Below are 22,047 nucleotides of genomic sequence, written 5' to 3' on the forward strand. Positions count from 1 at the left end.
TGGATGTGACTAGTTATTGAACTAATGACTGTCCTTAACTATATGGGCTCAATGAGCTTGTAGATGAGGCCATAAGCGCATTATACAACTGTCCCATTACTCTGATAAATTTCATTAGACATACTAAAAAAGAGAAAGCAGGTATCAGTTTAAACAAACAAACAAACAAAATTAAGCTGCCAAATAGGCTCTGATAATAATTAATCATACTTCTTTTGAGAGGAATATATAACAATTGCTATGTACATACTGCAATGAGTTCTTCGGCAGGTTTATTTCCATCTAGTTCAAACAGGTACTGGGAATCCTGCTCAGCCATTAATGTCTAAAAGTGTATAAAAAAAAAAAAACAACCAGAAAAAAACGCTTTATGCATACAGCTGATTGAAAAGACTACATTGCTATCCAATTCTGTTCCCTTCCAATCTAATTTCAATTACTTATTTGAGAACAGTTTGTAAAACTATTTTTTGACATTCACTTCTGTACAGTGCTTTATGAATAGTAAATGTCCAAAATAGTAGCTGTACTATTTCAGGGTATTATATTCATGGTATTATATTAGGGATTATTGTGCACATAGATGGAACTGCTTTCATACAAAAGACTCACGAGTACAATTGCACTCATAACTATGTTGTGGCATGTAGCAAGAGATAGAGAAGAGATGTAGTGCTGGCAGAATAGCTTTGCTAACTATCCTATCCACTTTGCCAATACTGGGAACACACCTTGATCACACAAGGCTGGATCTTAATCTTAACTCAAAACTACACTACTAGTCAATGCAGCAGATCATAAAATAAGCAACTGATACTCTTTATCACCAAATGTAGATATCATAGAATCATAGAATTGTTGAGTTCAAAGGGACCACAAGGGTCATCTAGTCCAACCTCCTGCAATGCAGGAATCCTTTTGCCAAACATGGGGTTCAAACCCATCACTTTGAGATTAAGAGTCTCATGCTCTACCAACAGAGCTATACCAGTCTTAGTGGCATGACAAACAGTTTTCCAACATGCATAGCAAATGCCCATACTTCCAATACAGAGATACCACCCATCCTCCTGTAAACAAAAAAGCTAGGTAGGAAAAGAATGTATTACCCTACAATTTATGTTTTAGAGTTCTACTTCCTGATGCATGGGCCCAGTTCAGCCACCCAGTTCTGTGCTCTTACAGCTGTGATGAGTAACTACAACATGAATGGTTATCATCAGTATAATTTACAAGTACAGTTTTCACAGGGCACATGTGGTGATTAGCAATATCAAACAACTTTTGAAGGAATGACAATCAGGTACTTAAAAACAACTTACTTATAGAAGTTGTAGCACAGATCTCATCTTGTTCTTACCTCTAAAGGACGTAGCATAATGTCCTTATAGATTGCAACTCTCTCTTGTATGTTTTCTAAAAGATCTTCTGGTCTGTGCACTAAATGTGGCAAAATTTCTGTCAGCATGATTTGATCAGCTATTGCCTAAGAGTACAACAAAAAAAACATACTTTGCTTCATTATAATTAAAAATAGAATATACCAAGCTTGCTTCTAGTTCCTACTCAAGTATTTGAGAATGAAAAAATACAGAATGAAAAATCTAAACAGTGGCACAAAGTGGCTTTCAATTCTATGAGAGAGCTCTGTGTGAGCACCCTCTATTGTGTACACAAAGCCTGGGTATGTCTTGGAGTCACTAGACTGTGGCCTTCATGGATTGAAGATAGGGGACTGAATCCAATTAAGTCAGGGATGGGAACATCAGCTCCAGGGACCAAATGCCTCTCTACCTAGCCCTCTGGACTCTCCCCAGACCACAATCCTCACTGGCCCTGCTTTACAACCTCCTTGGGTGTTTTTACCTGGTTGGAATGCGTCCCTAAACTCTGATGCTATTTCTAGCTTGCCTGGATGGAGGGCAGAGAGCATTGTGCAAGTGTGTGTAGAATCTAGCCTACCATGTAAAGGTAACATTCACATTTGTTGCTTCACCCACTTTTGCCCCTGACCACACCCACCACTGGCATGTCTCACACTCCACCCCACCAGTTGCCCAGAGGAGAATGCATGCCTTTGGCTGAAAACAATTCACTGTTCCTGAAGTAATGCTAAGAGTAGACCCACTGAAATAAAAAGATGTTGACCAACTTAAGTCTGTTGATTTCAATGGGTCACTATAGTTTGTAGTGGTTACAACATTCCAAATGAGGAATGTTTCTTATGAATGCAGATAAATCAGACTGGAATTTAAATAGTGTCTCCAATGATCAAAGGTTTGGTGTTTCTTCATCATTCTGTATACCTCAATATGATCCTCTAGTCAATCCTTCATTCTTGTATACCAAATTCTGGAACTCATTTACCATTCTTTCATCATAGTTTTCCTTCATTCCTCAAACAAACTACAGTATAGTTTGTCAGAAAGCTACAATTCCAAGTATGAACTGCAGTTCCCAGGTATCTTTGTTAAAAGCCATGGCTATTAAAGTGTACAATAATACTCTACAATTACAGGATTCATTTTTTCATAGAAGATTGCCAAAGCCTGGCCTAATAAACAGTGTAACATATTTTTTATTAGAACTGATGTTTGGCATGCAGAGGTAAGCAAACAATTCATTAATATGATGTCTTTCCTCCCCTTTCTAAATACATTTTTTATAGCTACCTGCTTCAAGCCTTTAAGATCAAGACAGGATAGACATTCAGGTAAGTTTACTAATTTACTGAGCACAGAGAAGTGTCTATTATATTGTGTGTATTGTTGTTAAGGGCATAAATTATTTTCAATTCACATAAGAGGATATTTGATATATGTGTAAGATAACTGTACTAGAAAAGAATGTTGTATTTTATTTGAATTCTATCTAGGAAGCAATTTTGTATTCAATTACAAATAGAATTGAGTAAAATGTATTCAACATTGTTTCTGAACAATTCCCAAATCTTCCTTTACTTGCAGTATTCTTAACCTTACCTGTTTAGATAAGCTGGTTAAGTTACCTCATTTGTCTCCTCTTCTTCTTCCTCTTCCTCTTCTTCCTCTTCTTCTTCTGCAGATTTGCGTGGCTCTTTCTTCTTTTTCTTACGCTTTTCAATAATATCAGGATCCCACTCTTCCCTTTGATATATTTGCCCTGTTTCTGGGTGTTGCCTTAGACCACTGATTCTTTGGCACAAATCATAGTCAGGACACTACAGTAGTTAAAAATAGGGGGGATGGGATGTTGTTTACATAATAATATTGTTATTAAACATAATACCACAGTGAGTCTGATCTCAATATGAGCTCTGTCCGAGGCAACCCACAACTGTATTTTGGCTCTGCAGAGCCTAACACCTGTCTGGGATGTGCTCTCCTTGCCATGCTATAAGGAGGGACAGAACTTGGTTAAGACAGCAGCAGCATCTAGTTAAATGGAAAGGACATAAAAAATTAAGTGTAGTATTGCCTCAGCATGAGAGGCACAGCAGGAACCGACAGAACCTTTTCTGGGTGACAACCAAGTGGTCAGCCAAGAATGTAAACTCTTTACAGGAGCAGGAATTGAGGGAGGAGGGAAGGAAATCTGCACAGTTTTCCCAGTGTGAGTTTTCTCATCATAAAACTCTCAATGATGATACTGTGCAGAGTCCCAACCCCAAATACTAGAACTCAGTAAAACCTCTTTGAAGGAAAGATGAAGACTTGGAGTTTTGAGAATACTCATAAATTGGCTGCTCTCATATGGGGGAGACTGCAGTACAATAATAATACTAAAAGCTGTATCATTATATCCCCCAAACAGCAAGTGCTGCAGAAAAATGTGAAAGGACAACGCAATGACAATTTCTTTAAATTTTGTTGAAAGCTTTGATTGGCGTTATTGCACCTAACCTCCTTCAGGTCTCAATCCTGAAACAAGAACTTTAATATCTGTCATGGAAATTGTATTTGATTGGTCCTCTTCCATCCTAGTAAAGCTAAAAAAGAGCTTCACAGCTTGTACATTTTTTTAAGGTTGTGCACAGCCTTGCACCTAAAATTAAAGTGTAAAATTAAAGTTACAGGTAGGTAGCCGTGTTGGTCTGCCATAGTTAAAACAAAATAAAAAATAAAAAAGTCATTCCAGTAGCACCTTAAAGGTAAAGGTAAAGGGACCCCTGACCATTAGGTCTAGTTGCAGACGAATCTGGGGTTGCGGTGCTCATCTTGCATTAATGGCTGAGGGAGCCAGCGTTTGTTCGCAGACAGCTTCCGGGTAATGTGGCCAGCATGACAAAGCCGCTTCTGGCGAACCAGAGCAGCGCGTGGAAACGCCGTTTACCTTCCCGCCGGAGCGGTACCTATTTATCTACTTGCACTTTGACATGCTTTCGAACCGCTAGGTGGGCAGGAGCAGGGACCAAGCAACGGGAGCTTACCCTGTTGTGGGAATTCAAACCACCAACCTTCTGATCAGCAAGCCCTAGGCTTTGTGGTTCAACCCACAGCGCCACACTTATATATAGTGAGAGAGTGGGGAGGGGTATTACTCAGAAGGGTGGTGGGAATGGGTGAAATTCCTTTGTAGTAAGATTCCTTTGTAGTAAAATTCCTTTGTAGTAAGATATTTCTGAAATTCCTTTGTAGTAAGAATTTCAGAAATAGACTGGAAAGAGAAGTTGCTGAATTGCAACTAATTACCAAACTTAAAACCATGGAGACACCTGTCTGAACAAAGACATTGGATTCTTATCTCATTATACATGACAAAGCTATCTTTAGCCATCTCACCCCTTGCTTTTTCCTGTAAGACCAATTGCAGTCGTTAACAGTCATCAACAGGTTTTCCACACCTATCAGCCAATCACCCATTCCCACCACCCTTCTGAGTAATACTCTCTCACTATATATAAAGGTCTGGTGACTTCTGTTTCAGTGTATCTGAAGAAGTGTGCATGCACACGAAAGCTCATACCAAGAACAAACTTAGTTGGTCTCTAAGGTGCTACTGGAAGGATTTTTTTTAATTTTTAATTTTGTTTTGTAAAATTAAAGTGTATGAACATCTTCAGAATAATAAAAGGGAAATCAGAAGCTGTTTCCAGATAGCAGTAAAAAGGGATGATTTTGTATACATGCACATCACTAGTCCTATACAGGGTCTACTCCAATTCAGTACTGTTTGGTTCAATGTCACCAGGCAGTGGATCACTTTAATCAGCAAGATAGCTAAACTATACTGAAAAAATGTTAATCCAGCCCCTCTGCCCTAAACTAAAGTGAATGTCAGCATAGCTGTTGCTGGGGGATTGACTAACCACCAACCTTTTTGACGTGTTTGAAATGTTGAGAAAGTGCCATGGGCACCAGAGAAAACATTAACTTTGGGAGAAACCAGAACCTTTGAATGAAACAACTAGAAACCTGGTATTAAGCTAATTTTTACGCAAAGCAGGTCCACTGAAATAACTGGACCTAACTTAGTCATGTTCACCAGGGCTTTTTTCTAGAAAAAGAGGTGCTGGAACTTTTTTAGGGGGAGCACCCACCTAAAGTTGTTTAACTTTTTTTGGGGGGGGTGGGGGAGCACACAACCCAAGTTGAGCCGCACCAACCACAGCCTCTGTCACACAGTTCCAACCCATGTGCTACCATGCTGCAATGCTACAGAGCTGCCAGAATGCACCAAAGGGGTGCCAGAACTCACCAAAGAGGAACCAGAACTCAATTCCTGTGAGTTCTGGCTAAAAAAAGTCCTGATGCTCACTCATTTCAATGGGTCCACTGTGACTAAAAATTAGTTGAATTGTCTGAAATATTTCGCTCCACGGGTATAATCACATTTGCAGAGTAAGTAGTAGATGGACTAAGAAATAATTAAAACTGACATTACCTTAATGTTAATCAGGAAATCTGGTTTTAATTTTGCATTTCTAATTACGTCAATTTGTTCTGGTATACTCATGTGTTCTTCAGAGAGAGAAGGAAAATCACAGAGAACATAACCTATGGGAAAAAAACACAACCCCACTCAGAAAAAACCCACTATTTAATGGGTTGTTGTTTTAAAGTAAAAAATATACAAATTTTACAACCACTATTACAGAATAATAAGTGTGTAACTGATGTTGTTTGATGAGGATGGGGGGCTCCTAGAAAAATCTTGTGTGAGAACAACAATGTTCAATCATGCAGTTATCTTTGTTTAGGTGACACTAAATTGGCCCAAAAAAGGGGGGGCTGTGCTGGGGCTGATTATGAGCACACTGTGTGATATGAAGGAGGTAGTGTACCTTTCTCCAGCACTAGATTTAGGACGGTCTGTTCCGCTAGCTTTGCTAACACCATATTGGTTGTCAAGATAACCCCACAATTAATTGGTAGTTGTTGTAGCAATGAGCTCTGAGATATATATATATCAAATAAATTATATATTCACCTGCTTTGATATAAGCTAATTGGCTTGCTCTGATGTTATCATTATCTGTGGGCTTGGGGGCTGGGCTCTGAGCCCAGAAAGGGGAGCTATCTGTAAAGTTTGGGTATTTGTCACATATATCCTCATCTAGTTAGCTGAAATGACGTACGCTGCTTTGTGTATAAAAAAATGTATGCATGTTTGCTCGGGCGTGGACAAGTCATCTCCTTGCTGCAGTGTCTGTCTTGTGTCTGTAAAGGCTAGGAGACCTGGCAGGCTGCTTTGCTACACCTTCTTAATAAAGGACTAGAACTGGCCATTCTGGTCTATTTGGCATCATTCTTTGGTATCCCTGCACCCAACCACTCCAACAAGCCTTCCTTTGGGCCTGCAGTTCAGAACAGGGGGTATGGGCGCTTCTCCCACACTGGGCGCTGAGCAATGGGGGTGCAAAATTGAGAAGGTCCATTTGGGGGCACTAAATTTTGGCCTTGCACAGGGCTCCATATTATCAAAGATTATGATATTACCAAAGATTACTCTCATGCAGAGAGACAAAGTACTGCAATTTATAGGGTTTCCAAGAGATGGAATCCAAGAGAAGAAGCCCATATTGTTTTATTTCAAATAGTTAGACAATGGATTTCTATGCTGCCATTTAATAAGAAATAAAAATTACGGGATGATTTATAATATTTCTATGTTCACTAGTACATTAACCCCGTTAAATTAACGGGCACTAGAACATATGTGGTCAAACTGTTGCCCTAGCAACGTCGGGGACATGCGCAGAGCTGACTGAGTGGCTCTCGCTTATCTCGTTTTTTTTTTCCTAACAACCGAGCAGCTCTCGCTTGACATCACTCGCCCGCCGCCACTTGTAACGGCCGCTGCCGCTTAGAAGTATGTCCACGCGAGCGCGCACCCGCCGCGTGCCTGCGCACACCCGCTGCTTCAACAGTTTCGCCCGGCCGCCCGAAGTCTCTGCGCTCCAAGTCCCAACGGCTGTCCGTGGGGCACATGCGCAGTAGCGCAATCCCACGGACACAGGGACTGGATGCAGAGACACTTGCACTTTATTATAGGTGATAGGCTGCACTGTTGCTAGTAAAGCATAATGTGCAAATGCATCCCCTTGTTACCTTATGTTCAGGGCTAGCAAGTAAATAACATTGACCCCCCCATCATACACAATTCTGCCTTTAAAGAAGTATTTGGAGGAGTAAACAAGTACCAAAGTGAAAAACCTCTGGAGATTCAATCTTCTTCATTAGCATCTTTATAATCAAGTCTTCAGGTATAGCTTGCCCTTGATAGAGCAGTTCATTACACTAAAGAAAAAGCAAAACAAAACATCATATTCTGCATACATAAAGTGAAATACATAATTAACACACATGAAAATAGGCAGCTACCTAATAACCATTCATCTGGCCCTGCTTTTTTTTACTCTGAAACTAGCCCCACAAAATCTCCAGAATCATAGAATCAAAGAACTGTAGAGTTGGAAGGGACCCTGAGGGTCATCTAGTCCCACCCCTGCAATGCAGGAATCCTGCCCACAGCCATCCCTGGGTGGGTTCAAACCACCAACCTCTGGTTAACAGCTAGACCCACTGATCCACTGTGCCACTCAGGGCATCTTTCACCACATCTTCCACCTCTTCTTTTTAACTGAGACAACACTGAGATGAAATGGACCTTCACTAACATAGCCTTAAAAACAAAATATGCCCAATAAATCATTTTAAAAAGTACAAGGTAAGGGCTCTACCTTGATTCCATATTCTGTTTCTGCTGTTATGTTCTCATCAATAAGCTCTGAAGCTAAAAAAATGATACATCATAGAGAAACAGATTACAATTTATTAGAGTTGACTTCTGGATGCATATGCACATTCAACACAATAGAGTTAAGATTACTTAAAATAGTAATTAAACAGCATCAATGTAGAATCGGTATCAGTATCAAAACCTTTATTGGCATCACTTACAAACATTCAAAATAAAAAGGCCAGTATGATCTTGTCGCCATATCATCAGTACAGTCACTTGCCAAAGGGAAGAGGAGGGCAGCAATCTATTTCACCACCGATATGGGGCTATCTGTTTAGCTCCATTCCATTGTTTTTCCTTTTTTCTCTTCAAAGTTCCTTCAGATGTTTTTAATTCTGTACAAATGTATTTTTTCTGACTGACAAAAATAAAAGAATGTATGTATGTATGTAATCTATTTCACCTCTGTGGGTCTCCAACAAGGGTGGGGTCCTGTAATGTACTTTGGTGGCAAAAGATCAAATAGAGGAATTTAGCTACTGTTGGCGAGCTCCTGGTCTCTCCCCTGTAATAGGAAGCGTATAACCTCTATCGCCGGTTTCCATTTTGGGATACATAGTTGGTCTAGGTATTGTTGGCGGAGATCATCATACATTTTGCATTTGAGGACCATGTGAGCTAAAGTTTCCACCAGGTGGGCATCACATGGACAGATCCTATCTCCTTCTGCTGTCCCCGCGAACCTACCCCAGAGGAGGTTAGAGGGATTAGAATTGAACCTAGCCAGCGAAAAAGCCCTTCTTTCTTGTGGGTTAAACAGAAATTGTAGATAATTGGGATTAGATTCCTGCACCCAAGAGAGTCGAAAATAAAGAGGGGAACATGTTTTTCCCCGCAGCTAAAATTAGTTCCTGATGCTCTATGTCCCATAACCTAGTTTTTAACACGGCTTTGGCGACTGGGAAAGCCATGACATCTAGGAGATCCCCTGAAAGCCCAAGTTGCCGTATGTTCGTGCAAAACAATTGTAACCCTGGGGAAGGGAAGGAATCTGACAGAACTTCGCTAAGTAAAGTTTCTTTATCTGCTGAAAAGCAAATGTTTAGCCAGAATAAAAGAAAACTCATCCAGGCAGCTGTCTCTAGCTTATGTTGGCCTCCCTCTAGACACAAGGCTGCGTAAGGTACACAGGATGGGACAGCGAAAGTCTTAAATAGAAAGGCTGCCTGCACTCGCTCCACTGACTGGGTAAACCTTAACATCCAGATTCGAATTCCATAGAGCAGTTGAGCTCTGACTTTAGCATTAAAAACCTTGAGGGCAGAAGGGATGTGTTGGTTACCTCTTGTTACAAAGAAGCATGTTATGGCCTGCATAGACAGCTTGCTGGCATTTACCGCCGCTGCATAGTGCGAAGACCACTGGAGCCTGTGATGGAAAGTGATTCCCAGATAGTTGAATTCGGCTAATTGCTGGATGTGTTTCCCACCAAAAACCCAACTATAGCTCTTATGAGAGATCCCGAAAACCATTTTTTTTTGCTTTTATCGAAGTTCATGCTCATTTTCATTCTGGACAAATAGTCAATACAGGCATTTAGCAAACACTTTAAGTCAATTCTTGTCCATGAGAGCAGAATCATGTCATCTGCATATAGGAGGATGGGAATTTTTGATGCATTGAGTTTTGGGCTGTGGGCACCCACCAGTTTTAATAACGGGGCAAGGTCATTTAAGAAAAGGTTAAAAAGAGAGGGTGCAAGTACACAGCCCTGCTTCATGCCTCGATTTATAACAACAAGGTCTGACACCTCATCCTCTGGGATTATTCTTATACGACAGGTGTTACAATGTAGAATGATCATACAGATCATGATACACCCCACTTCTTTAATTACCCCTCCACCATGGGATGTAAATACAGTCCCTTTGCTGGATGTGCATTTCACAATACAGAGATGATGTCAACATGGGAACACAGGTATATGCTTAAACAGTTATCTGTGCCTCAATAGAGGGCCTTTTCTTTGGTGTCTGTAGGCTTTGCTAGCCCCTTCTTTTCTCTCTTGTGAGAACATAGGTCTTTAGGAAACAGAATGAAGGACTATATAAAAGCCCTTATGGATCTGCCATAGCAACCAACCAATTGTGAATAAGAATCCCACAAACAGGACATGAAGTAAACAGCCTTTTCATTATGTTGTTTCTCAGCACCTGATATTGAGAGGCATAATGGCTTTGATTCTAGACATATAGCCATTGATAGCCTTATCCTTCATGAATCTATCTTATCTCCTTCTAAAGCAACTTGATGGATCCCATAGTTTGTTTATGTGCTGTGTGATGATTAAAAAAACCTGTACAGAAGAACTTTGGAGAGGGGAACAATGTAGGTATATTGAGCTGTTGTCTAAATCTTCAACCTTTGTAAGGTTTAGGATTTCTCCCCACCCCTAATTTTGATTTGCATTTTTTGTCATAGTTTAGAGAATTTTGGTATGTGTTTTTTTAAAAAGATTAAGCCATTGGCTGAATCAATTTTTAAAATGCAGATACCAATTATTATTATTTTTAAAAGAAGAAAGAAAAAGCAAATGAGATTGCATGAATCCACAGCTGCATAAATAGAAAGACAATAACTAATTTATCTTCATGCTGTGGATTTACTACAATCTAAACATAGCCACTTAATCCCCAATCTGATTAAGAGTTTTGTGATGTTTTCATTGGCCTAATAAAAGTATTGCCTTATTAAGGATTTTCAAAGTTAAAAGGTACCCTCTGCCAATGTTGGCTTCAGAAAACAGCATTTATATCAAGGAACAGTAGCAGAAGAAAGGGGAAAACACTTTTTCCTACCCTCCTGTGCCACTTCTCTGATCTTCAAAGTAGCTATGCAAGCTGCCAATTAGTTTTTAAAAGGTGAAATATTCTGATTATAGATCTCCTGCATCATGGAATGTGGTTTTATCCACCAGAGGGCTCCCATGTTTTTCTAAGTAATGAAATCCAAGAATACCAAGATTTGTAAACAAACAGTTAATTACAAAGAACTAAGTTAAAATAAGTTACTTGCAGATTTAATGAAAACTTATAGTGTGGTTTAAAAGTTGAGAGATTTTAGTCTTGCAAATATATTTGATTCTTTGGAAATCACTCTAATTTTTAACGAAGGGTAGAATTTCAGGGAAGCAGTTATTTCTGAAACAAACAGGTAAACCTCTGTTGCCTTCTCAGCCTTCTACTCAGAATCCTGCTGATGCCAGATCAGTCCCGAGCAAGCAAGTGAGAATTCAATCACTGCCCTGCTGTGTAACACTCTGTTCATTCTTGCAAATTTAAGCAAAGTAACAGCTCCCAAGGAAATCAGATCACCTGGGGAACTATGGTTTGTTTCTGAGGGGCAGAACGAACTTGCGGAAGAACTTAAAATTGAAAGAAGAAAAAGAACAGGTAGCTGAAGTGGCAATGAGGTTTTCAGTTTGAACCTCAGAGAGAACCTGTGTCCCCTTTAAATCACTTCACAGCAGTAAAAGATGTTACTGTGGTAGCCATGCCTCCTGATTCAATTCAGCCACCAATCTTTTTTTGCCCGCTGAAGGTAAAATGAGATTGTCCTTGTTTCACCTAGCAAGAGGGGAAAGATGTGCGACTAGATGGAGGGCGACGTGCTGAACAGGAGTGGGGGGCAGAAGTTGGGGTTACAACATGCAGCTCTAGATTGTGACCTGCACTTTAGGTGAGGCTGAAAGGATATTGCTTCCTATCTAAGCCTCCTAAAAAAAATGTAAAGAAGGTTTATCTTGTATGTATTATCTTTTTCGGTATTTCAAAGTTTTCTTCTAGCATTTCCAGACCAATATCAGGTTCACCTTTTCAACTATGATCCTGAAACTTAATACAGTATCTAAAAAAAATTCTGAACCAGTCTAAATATCCCTTATTTGGATTCTATATAATTGAAGTAAAATTTGCCAGTGACCAAAATGTAAAAGGGAGGTTAAAAAGTGTACATTATAAATGAAGGACACTCCTACAACTCTGAACAAACAAGACCATAAGAATAAATGAACTTTGCTGAACCAGACTAAATACCCATTTAACACATTTTATTTCCAACACTCTTATAAAAGCTGGCAAGCAGGGCATGAAGGCAGCATTTAAAAAAATTATTTTACTATTATTACTATTTTCATTTTACTATTAAAGTTCTTAACATCTGAAAACAATGGGAAAGATGCATATTGCTTCATTAATCTGACTGACACATGTAATTTCAAAAAATCATTAAAAAAAATTCAATAAGTGACATATTGTCTAACATAATGTTGCTTATATTTACCATCTATGAGTGTGCATTTCCAGATCTGGGCTAATTTTTTAGCTAATGTTTTCTTCCCAACACTCTGAAAAAGAAGATAAATAATCATAAGAAAGATTGTTTAAAACTAGAATTAATCCCTGCAGTGCTTCAAATGTAGCATAATATAATGGAAATACAAAGACTAAAAGGCTAATTTTTATTATAGACCTGTATTTATGGATTTGAAATGTGCAGGCCAGAAATCATATTTGTCATCCCTGTATCTGATAGAATATATCCCATAGCTTCCATTTTTATACTAAACTTAAAACTGTACCTTCTGTTCTTTGCTAACTTTCACAGCAAAAACATATTTGACATTTTAAACTTGCTAGCCATGGAAAACAAAAGTAACTGAAGTGATTAGATTCTACCTGCTATGTGATAAACATATTTACAAAGAAGGTTCCATGCTGGGCTTGGGTGGGGTAGAAAGTTAACTATAGTATTTTTCTCCTACTATATGAAAACTGGTAGTGATGTAAAATATTTAAGTATTTACAGTGGTACCTCTGGTTACGAACGGGATCTGTTCTGGAGCGTGATGTGCGCAATGCGATTTGGCACTTCTGTGCATGACATCATTTGACGCTTCTGCGCATGCATGAACCGCTGAACCCGGAAGTAACGTGTTCCATTATTTCCGGGTTCGGCGTGTCCGTAACGGATTCATAACATAACGAATTCATAACAAGAGGTACGACTGTAAACCCAGCTAGTTCTTGTACCTTGCTGCTTAAATGTGTGCCTAAGGGATAGTTTTATGCATAAAAGCAAGAGCTACTCCATTCTGGAAAGTGTGGTCAGCATGTTGTTGTCACACATACAATCTTCTGTTGAGGATTGAGCTCAGGGAAATAATTTGAAGTAGAAACTCTGAATACACTGATTGGCTAGGGACTTGTGCCATCATAATCCATCCTCTCTCAGGAACAGTTTTTCAAGTTATAAGCAAAGTACAGGTTTTTAATTTTTAAAAAACCAAAACAAAACCAGACACAATATAATTGTTTACATTTATAGCTGTAGAAATAATGAACAGCTTGTATATTTTAACAAGATTTAAATTTAGACAAGATTTGAAGGGGGACAGCCCACCAAAAGAATGGGGGAGCAGCAAACTACCAGTCAGGAAATCAGTATTTGTTACATGAGTGCCCATTGAAGAGCACCTGTAACAAGAAGCCAGTCTCAGGACTGCAGGGGCTAAAAAACATGGTGGTTCCGATTTTTAATAAGCACAGTGGGTTCCTTAACTTTTCCTGGATTGTGCCTATCATATAGAAGCAAGCGCATCAAATGTATAACTGCTGCTTTACCTTCTAGATCTGTTTTGACAAATCACACCCTGAACACAGCGAAGAGACTTTTGAGAGAAATCTAGAACTCAGCTACATTGCCAAAGAAAAAGCATTTTATATGCGTTCTTTATGCATTCTAATACTATGACACCAGATGGCGATGTGGAGTTCTGTTTTTGCTAACCTGATTTCTCATAAATGTATCTGAAGAAGTGTGCATGCACATGAAAGCTCATTCCAATAACAAAGTTAGTTGGTCTCTAAGGTGCTACTGGAAGGAATTTTATTTTATTTTATTTCGACTATGGCAGACCAATACGGCTACCTACCTGTAAAAACCATTGGTAGGTTTCTTTTTCACCAAACTTGTACAGAGAAGATTGAGCTGGCATTTCTACTGTGATCTCTTTCAAGACTCCTGAGCTGAAGAGCCTGCACTTGCTATGGAAAATGTGTGTCTAGACTAGGCAGATCTTAATGTTATTATAACTTAAGTCAATTAAGGCTTACAATATGGAGCAATATGGAGGAAAAGGCTTTGATGCACTCCATTCATCCCACTAAGTTCAATGGGGCTTAATTCCAGGTAAGTGTACTGTATATACTTCCTATAGGTACACTCCCATTGGACACAGTAGGGTTTACTTCAGAATAAACATGTATAGGATTGTGCATCAAGTTATATTGTTCAAAATGCCTGTTTAATCAAACTGCAAATTCTTACAGGTTTCCCAAGGATGGCGAAACAGGTGGGCTTAGATGTAAGAAAGACTCTGTCAGCTTCGTCTTCATCATAAATATCTACAAAGGGATAAGGTTGTTCCTCCTGTTGAGATGTCATCATTAAGCCTACATTAGGAGAAAAATGTGTTCATTATCAATTTCACTATTACTTACAAGATAAACCGATTTACTGACCTACATCACAACACCCTTTGGCAAAATCCAAGAGCATAGTCAGGTTTGCCAGTCCAGAAACCATTGTTTATGCTACAGAATGTTAAGTTTAAACTGTAAATTTAGATTGTTTTCAAAACTGTGAACCTTGAGCGCACAGGCAGAAAGTCGGTACAGTATAAGAAATGTAGTAGCACCTATGAAAAAGAAATCATGTGGTATTGTTAAGAAACCCTGACTACACAGCGGCACGGGAGTCTGGCTTCGGCCAGCACCGGATGAAACGGTAAGAGGAGCACTTACTGCGTGACGTGACCAAACTGTGGCCCTCTGCTTCTTTTTGGTGGCAGCCCACGCTAAAGCGGCGCGCGATAGGCTACCACTGATCCGCCGAGATTGCTGTTTCCCCGTAACCTTGGCGACCGCAACTAGCCTCGCCGTTCTCTTGGAACCGCCTCCGCTACCTTCGCCCAATCAATGGGCGCGATGAGGGCACGAGGCCGAGTCGCTTTTAAAAGGGCATTACCAGCCAGTCTCTCCTCACAGGGCCAACGGCAACGCTCAGCTGCCAGAACGTTCGGCGGCTGGATGAGCGGCAGTTGGAGTCGCCTTCGAGAGTTTCGAAATTAACGGTTTCTCTGTAGCGGAACTGAGAGTCGTTGGGGAAAAAAATCGGAGCCTTTTCTGATCGTTTCGGCCCTTAACGGGGTTCGCCTACATACTCAGTAGGAGTAAGTGGCGCTGAACTCCGCGGTGCTAACTCTCAAGTACGCATGAGTACGATCGGTATCTGACGAAGCGGGTTCAATCCGCGAAACCTTACGCCGTAATAAATTAGTCTTTAAGGTGCCACGCGACTCTCTCTGTTTTAAGATCAGGCTGCAGCTACGCGAGGCGAAATTCGTACCTTGTTGAATGTGTGAGTTCAACGGGACTTGCTCCCTAACCTGAAAGCCTCGCGCATTTATTACGGCACCAGCTTTCGTGGCCTCCATAACATCATGGTATGGAGGGTTCTCCTCGGTGAACAGCAAATCCCCTCACATGCCCAGACCTCTGAACTGAGGATAATACTTCAAGTATCTGAGGAAGACTGCGGTCCGCGAAAGCTGGTGCCATAATTGTGAGGCTCTTGTGACGGGGGCCAGTCACACCTGTCCTTTTGTTGTTGTTTAGTCGTGTCCGACTCTTCGTGACCCCATACAACAAATAACCTGCTGGTTTTAACGGCGCCACACGGACTCTTCCGCTCTTTTTTGCTGCAAAAGACCAGCACGGCTCACCCTCTGGAAGTTGTGACCACAGAAGACTCCTAACGGAGTGTGCTTAGCACTGCAACCACCAATAAAGCGCTGGACAACACACACGGCCCACAAACGGCTCCCTTCTTCCACCGATTACAGCGATATACTGTACGCGGTCCTGGCAGAACGGGCATTGTTCCCGAACGCAAAATGGCGGCGGCGGCGGCGGCAAATGCAGTCACGTGAACTTGCGCTGCCTTCGGCTGTCACTCTCCTGCGACTGCGCAGGATGTAGGCGGGACGGGTACCTTCCTGGTGTTTTGGAGAGTCCCCGTTCCTTCTGTTACCTGTTACTCCCATAGCGAGGGGGCTGGTGGGGGCTACTTGCTGGTTCAGTGGAGCGAGAGGGGGAAAGGGTTCGGGGTTTATGGACTCCTCTATCCCTACTCGGTAACCTCGGGGTTTCTGGGAGCAGAGCTTCCCTCAAAAGAAGGAAAAGGCGCCCGAGAAGGGGTTCGCCGCTGACTCGAGTGCGGCCCTCTCCCCTGCTGTCACCATGCCTGTGGCGGCTCCGATCATCAGCTCTGTGCAGAAGCTGGTGCTGTACGAGACTAGAGCTGTAAGTAACCCCCGAAGCGCCCGCTCTTCTCTCCCACTGCTTGACTTGACTGGGAAGCTGTAAGTGCTGCATTGGGAAACGGGGAAGGCCACTAGTGGTGAGCCAGCCTAAACGTCTGAGCCCAGTTTACAGCCTAATCCTATGGATGTTTACTCACGAGCCCCACTGTGCTCTTTAGGACTTGCTCCCTGGACCAGGAGTGGCTAAACCTTGGCTCTCCAGTTCTTGTTTGAGTTCCCATCAACCCTTGTCAGTGATAGGTGATGGATGATGGGAGCTGAATTCCAGTGACACCTAGAGGGCCACAAATGTTTCACCACTCGCCTAAGATGTGCCTAGGATAGTAGCCCATGGTTTAGGGGGGAGTGACTCCTAATGAACTGGATGGGATTTTTCTGAATAAACATGCATAGGAACAGACTGATAAGAAGCCGTGTGTTTGGACTATAGAATAATCAAGCAACACTGGGGGGGGGGGGGAACCATCAGAGTAGATATCTACAACGGCCCAGTGATGGCTGAGCAATCTTAATGGGTATGGAGTGCTAACTGCTGTAGGAAGGGAATGAAGGATTCTGGGAGAAGTTGTGGCTAGCTGAAATACAACACCTCATAATTTTACCCAAATTGGGTGAGGCTCTCCTCTCTGTAGAAGGAGCTAAATATTGCTTGTTTGATGAAACATTGTCTCTTTATTATGCCACATTGAAGTAGAGGTACTTCAGCTCCACAGTGCTGTGCCTTTGCCTCTTGCAAGCAGCATGGCTACCAAACCTTAAATTTAGTAATAGGAGAAACTAAAAGACAAGGTAATATGTTTACCTGGAAGCAAGTCCTGCTGTGTTCTCAGTTAAGTGTGTGTAGGATTCATTAATCTGTTCCTGATGTTTCTTGGCTTAGCTCAGTGTAGCAAAGCAGCAAAAAAGACCACAGGAGCCAAGTGACCACTAAATTTGGCTTAGCATGTTGTGTGATTCAGGCCTGTGACATTTACACTGTGACCCACTTCTAGACATATTTGCTCAGATGCAAGTCCAACTGAGTTCAATGGGCTCTTTCGAATGAGCATGGGTAGGATTGCTGCTTATTACGAATGGTGATAATTTATTATTGAAGAGTTACATTTACTGCTAGTCCTTTAATTCTGTCATCCATCAATTATATACTAGGATGTATGTTTTCTATTTTTTTTAAAGTTTCATTTGTGCATAACATATAGCCACTAGTTTTATTGGCTGCCTATTTGTTTCTGAGATCAATTTAAGGTGCTGGTGTTTATCTGTGAAGCCCTAAATGTCATTGGGCCAAAATAACAAAAGGATAAGCCTCTCTCTCTGCCACCCCACATATGTCTTAAGATCTTCTGAGGTGGCTCTTGCACCATAGTAACACAAGAGAGAAACTTATTTGCAGTGGCACCTCATATGTGGAACACCATCCCCTTAGAAGTCTGACTAGAAGCAACATTGCTATTATTTTCTTGCCAGATAAAGATGTATTTATTTGTTTATTTAATTTCATAAAATTTATACACTAATTGTAAAAAGTGGTTTGCAAAAGGATTAAAATAGTAAAATCAAGAAACAAATATAACCCTACTTTAAAACATACAGAAGTTAAAATACTGAAACAGATTAGCTCAACTCTCTAAGCATCTGGGTAGGTGTGTTTAAACAGTAATATTTTAAGCAGGTGCTGAAAAGAGTACAGTGGTGCCTGCTTTATTTCAATAGGCAGGGTGTCCCAAGGTGTAGGTGCTGCCACACTAAATTACCAAGTTCTTAGAAATGCAGAATGGGTGTGATGTAGCACCTGTGGTAATACCAATGTATCTATTTGCCCAGACATTTTAAAAGGTTTTAAGGTGGTCATTGCGTAAATATGATTGCTTTGTTTTTGACTGCCTTTTTATTTGTCTATGGCAGGTTTTATTGTGTTGTGTGTGTGTGTGTGTGTGTGCGTGCGCACGCACGCACACACACACACACACACACACAGTGTATAATTTGATCTGTACCCTGCTCTAGTATCTGACAGATTATGAGTATTTTAAAGAAGTCCTCATCTTTCCTGCTAAATTGTTTATCTGAATAGTATAGGCTTTGCCTGCAGTTGAGAATTGCTCCTCATATCTCACCCCAAGACTTGTCTGCACAGAATCCAACTGAGATTGTTCATCAGTTCACTAGGCAATGGAGAATGTATGTTTCCAGGCTATATACATATCAGAATAATCTTTATTTGCATCAGCCACTATCCATAGCAATAAAATAAAATAAAATACAATGTACTGAAATAGAGGTAAAAACTTCACTATATAAAATACATTCTGGAGGTTTACATCAATAATCAAATAATAGATCTTATTCTAATTTTCGCTGCTAATTTTTGGGCAGTTTTTGGCTATATACATATATATTTCCCCTAAGGTAAAAAGATAAAGGACCCCTGGATGGTTAAGTCCAGTCAAAGGCAACTATGGGGTGCAGTGCTCATCTCGCTTCAGGCCACGGGAGCCAGCGTTTGTCCACAGACACAGTTCTAGTTATCTCCCGTTTGGACTACTGCAATGCACTCTACATGGGGCTACCTTTGAAGGTGACCCGGAAACTGCAATTAATCCAGAATGCGGCAGCTAGACTGGTAACTGGGAGTGGCCGCCTGGACCATGTAACACTGGTCCTGAGAGATCTACATTGGCTCCCAGTAGGCTTTCCGAGCACAATTCAAAGTGTTGGTGCTGACCTTTAAAGCCCTAAACGGCCTCAGTCCTGTATACCTGAAGGAGCGTCTCCACCCCCATCGTTCTGCCCGGACACTGAGATCCAGCGTCGAGGGCCTTCTGGCAGTTCCTTCATTGCGAGAAGTGAGGTTACAGGGAACCAGACAGAGAGCCTTCTCGGTAGTGGCGCCCACCCTGTGGAACACCCTTCCACCAGATGTCAAGGAAATAAGCAACTATCCTATTTTTAAAAGACATCTGAAGGCAGCCCTGTTTAGGGAAGTTTTTAATATTTAATGCTGTATTGTTTTAACACTCAATTGGGAGCCTCCCAGAGTGGCTGGGGAAACTCAGCCAGATGGGTGGGATACAAATAATAAATTATCATTACCATTATTATTATTATTATTATTATTAGCATGACTAAACCACTTCTGGCGCAATGGAATGCCGTGACGGAAGCCAGAGCACATGGAAATGCTGTTTACCTTCCCGCCACAGCGGTACCTATTTATCTAGTTGCACTAGTGTGCTTTTGAAATGCTAGGTTGGCAGAAGCTGGGACAGAGCAACAGGAGCTCACCACCATCTTGCTGATTTGGACCACCATTCGGCAAGTCCAAGAGAATCAGTGGTTTAGACCACAGCGCCACCTGTGTACCTTATACAGTGGTACCTCTGGTTACGAACTTAATTTGTTCCAGAGGTCTGTTCTGAACCTGTACCTGTTCTTAACCTGAGGTACCACTTTAGCTAATGGGGTCTCCTGCTGCCACCTTGCTGCTGATGCGCAATTTCTGTTCTCATCCTGAGGTAAAGTTCTTAACCCAAGGTACTATTCAGTGGCGTAGGACAGGCAGGGCGTAGGGGGTGCGCCACCCCAGGTTCCAGGGGAGGGAGGGGTGACACTTGGCGGCCCCTCCCGCCACTCCCTGCCGGCTGGCACACCATCCGTGCTGCTCCACGGACGGACGGGGCAGCCCCACGGGCCGCCGCTCGCCTGGCGGCTCTCCCGGTTGCCACAGGAGCAGCAGCGCCGGGCAGGATGCACTGCGCATGCCCGGAAATTCTGGGCATGCACAGTGCATCTGAGTTGGCGCCGCTGCTCCTGCGGCGACCGAGCCAACCGCCGAGCGAGCGGCGGCTCGTGGGGCTGCCCCGTCTGTAAAGTAGCACCAGTGCAGCCCACAAGCCGCCAGCGGCCTGCCTGGTCACCACGGGAGCAGCAGCGCCGGGCTGATGGACTGGTACTCCGCCACTGGTACTACTTCCGGGTTAGCGGAGTCTTTAACCTGGGTTAGCGGAGTCTAACCCGAAGTGTTTGTAACCCAAGGTGTTTGTAACCCGAGGCACCACTGTATTTCCCCTAACACAGCTTTAGGGTGATTATTTTCACTGGGAAACAACATAGGGAGAAAGAGTTTTTCAAAAAAATTCCTAGCTCTTCATTCCTGATTGAGACCTACCCTACTGCTATTTACAAAATGGAAAAATACCTATTGCAGATTTTCACCTTTTCTGGTTTGCACAGGAACTGTGCTTCCTGTCCAGTATTCTCTCTCTATGACAATAATATTTACAAAACACTTAGGCTATTTTACAACATGCAATAAATTGTAGCAGTTCATGGTATGTGCATTACATTATCAACCAATAAAAACCAAGCCATGTTTTTCTACAGAAGCTCAAATGTGGGGAAGGATAATATTATGAATGAATCAAAACAAATTTGGTTTCCTTAGAAGCATATTGAGAATTCAAAAGTCATGAGGCATTTTTAAAAAGGTAATGAAGGGGGGAAAGGACAAACAAATGTAAACCGCGAACTCCACAATGTGGAATTTTTTTATTTTTGTTTTGTTTTGCCATGTATACATTGTATGTATGAGATTATTCCTATCTCTGCATTCCACTATATATTCCCAGAGTTTAGTACCACGTTGTCTTTTCTGATTGGCAGCAGCTTTTTTAAATAAGAGGCAGAGGTTTTCCTCAGCTTTTTGGCATAAGATTTCTTCTTTAACTTGATATGCTAAGGTTTGAACCATGTACATTGAAAGCAGGGGCAGTTGAACCTTTGGCTCTTCAGATGTTATTAACTATAACTCCCAGTGTTCATGCACACGAAAGAAGTGTGCATGCACATGAAAGCTCATACCAAGAACAAACTTAGTTGGTCTCAAAGGTGCTACTGGAAGGAATTTTTTTTTTTCCTATCATAATCGATCATTGACCACACTGGCTGGGCTTGAAAGGAAATGGAGTACAGCAGCATGTTGTCACAGGTTCGCTGTACCTGATATGCATCCTGTATTATGCCACTGAAGTGGTCCCTTTCTAGACCCTGCCTCCGCAACCCAGTCCATATTAGACAAAACATTAGATGTTATCTTTTGCTTCCTAATCTGTTACGTTTACCAATGCAAATACATATTTGTGTCAACATGCATAGGATCAGGCTGCATGGATGTCAGGTGGCTCCCCCCCCCCCCCCCCAGAATGATTCGAAGAGCCTGCAGAGCATACCGGTAGTTAAAACATACCGGTAAATCTTACAAGACAAAGGTGACAGGCAGAAGCATTCATCTCCTTTTCCCCTTTGTATTTATTTTAGTGGGGATTATAAAATGGTAAATTGTATTATACAACTGTATAATCTCTAAATCTTTTCTCATGAATGCTTAGTTTGCATGAGGCAGCAGTGAACCTTTCCCTTTCAATCAGTTCAAATGGTGGTTT

General features: G+C 41.5%; 2 protein-coding genes across 2 annotated transcripts in view; one reads left to right on the forward strand and one right to left on the reverse strand.

The window, feature by feature from the left end:
- The window catches only part of AK9 (adenylate kinase 9), a 57,516-nt gene extending 42,351 nt beyond the window's left edge, over window positions 1-15,165 (reverse strand). The window contains exons 1-9 of the mRNA XM_033145385.1: window positions 15,027-15,165; window positions 14,551-14,675; window positions 12,505-12,568; window positions 8,162-8,214; window positions 7,622-7,718; window positions 5,863-5,975; window positions 3,008-3,199; window positions 1,361-1,486; window positions 251-325 (exon numbers count right to left, since the gene is read on the reverse strand). Of these exons, the coding sequence (XP_033001276.1) occupies window positions 251-325; window positions 1,361-1,486; window positions 3,008-3,199; window positions 5,863-5,975; window positions 7,622-7,718; window positions 8,162-8,214; window positions 12,505-12,568; window positions 14,551-14,670 (840 nt within the window). The 5' untranslated portion in view covers window positions 14,671-14,675; window positions 15,027-15,165. The remainder of the gene's footprint in view (window positions 1-250; window positions 326-1,360; window positions 1,487-3,007; window positions 3,200-5,862; window positions 5,976-7,621; window positions 7,719-8,161; window positions 8,215-12,504; window positions 12,569-14,550; window positions 14,676-15,026) is intronic.
- A 1,143-nt stretch (window positions 15,166-16,308) lies between these two features.
- FIG4 (FIG4 phosphoinositide 5-phosphatase) overlaps window positions 16,309-22,047 on the forward strand; it is a 59,435-nt gene continuing 53,696 nt past the window's right edge. The window contains 1 exon segment of the mRNA XM_033145386.1: window positions 16,309-16,586. Coding sequence (XP_033001277.1) covers window positions 16,524-16,586 — 63 coding nt within the window. The 5' untranslated portion in view covers window positions 16,309-16,523.

This window comes from Lacerta agilis, chromosome 3, assembly GCF_009819535.1.
Source record: "Lacerta agilis isolate rLacAgi1 chromosome 3, rLacAgi1.pri, whole genome shotgun sequence".
Taxonomy (NCBI): domain Eukaryota; kingdom Metazoa; phylum Chordata; class Lepidosauria; order Squamata; family Lacertidae; genus Lacerta; species Lacerta agilis.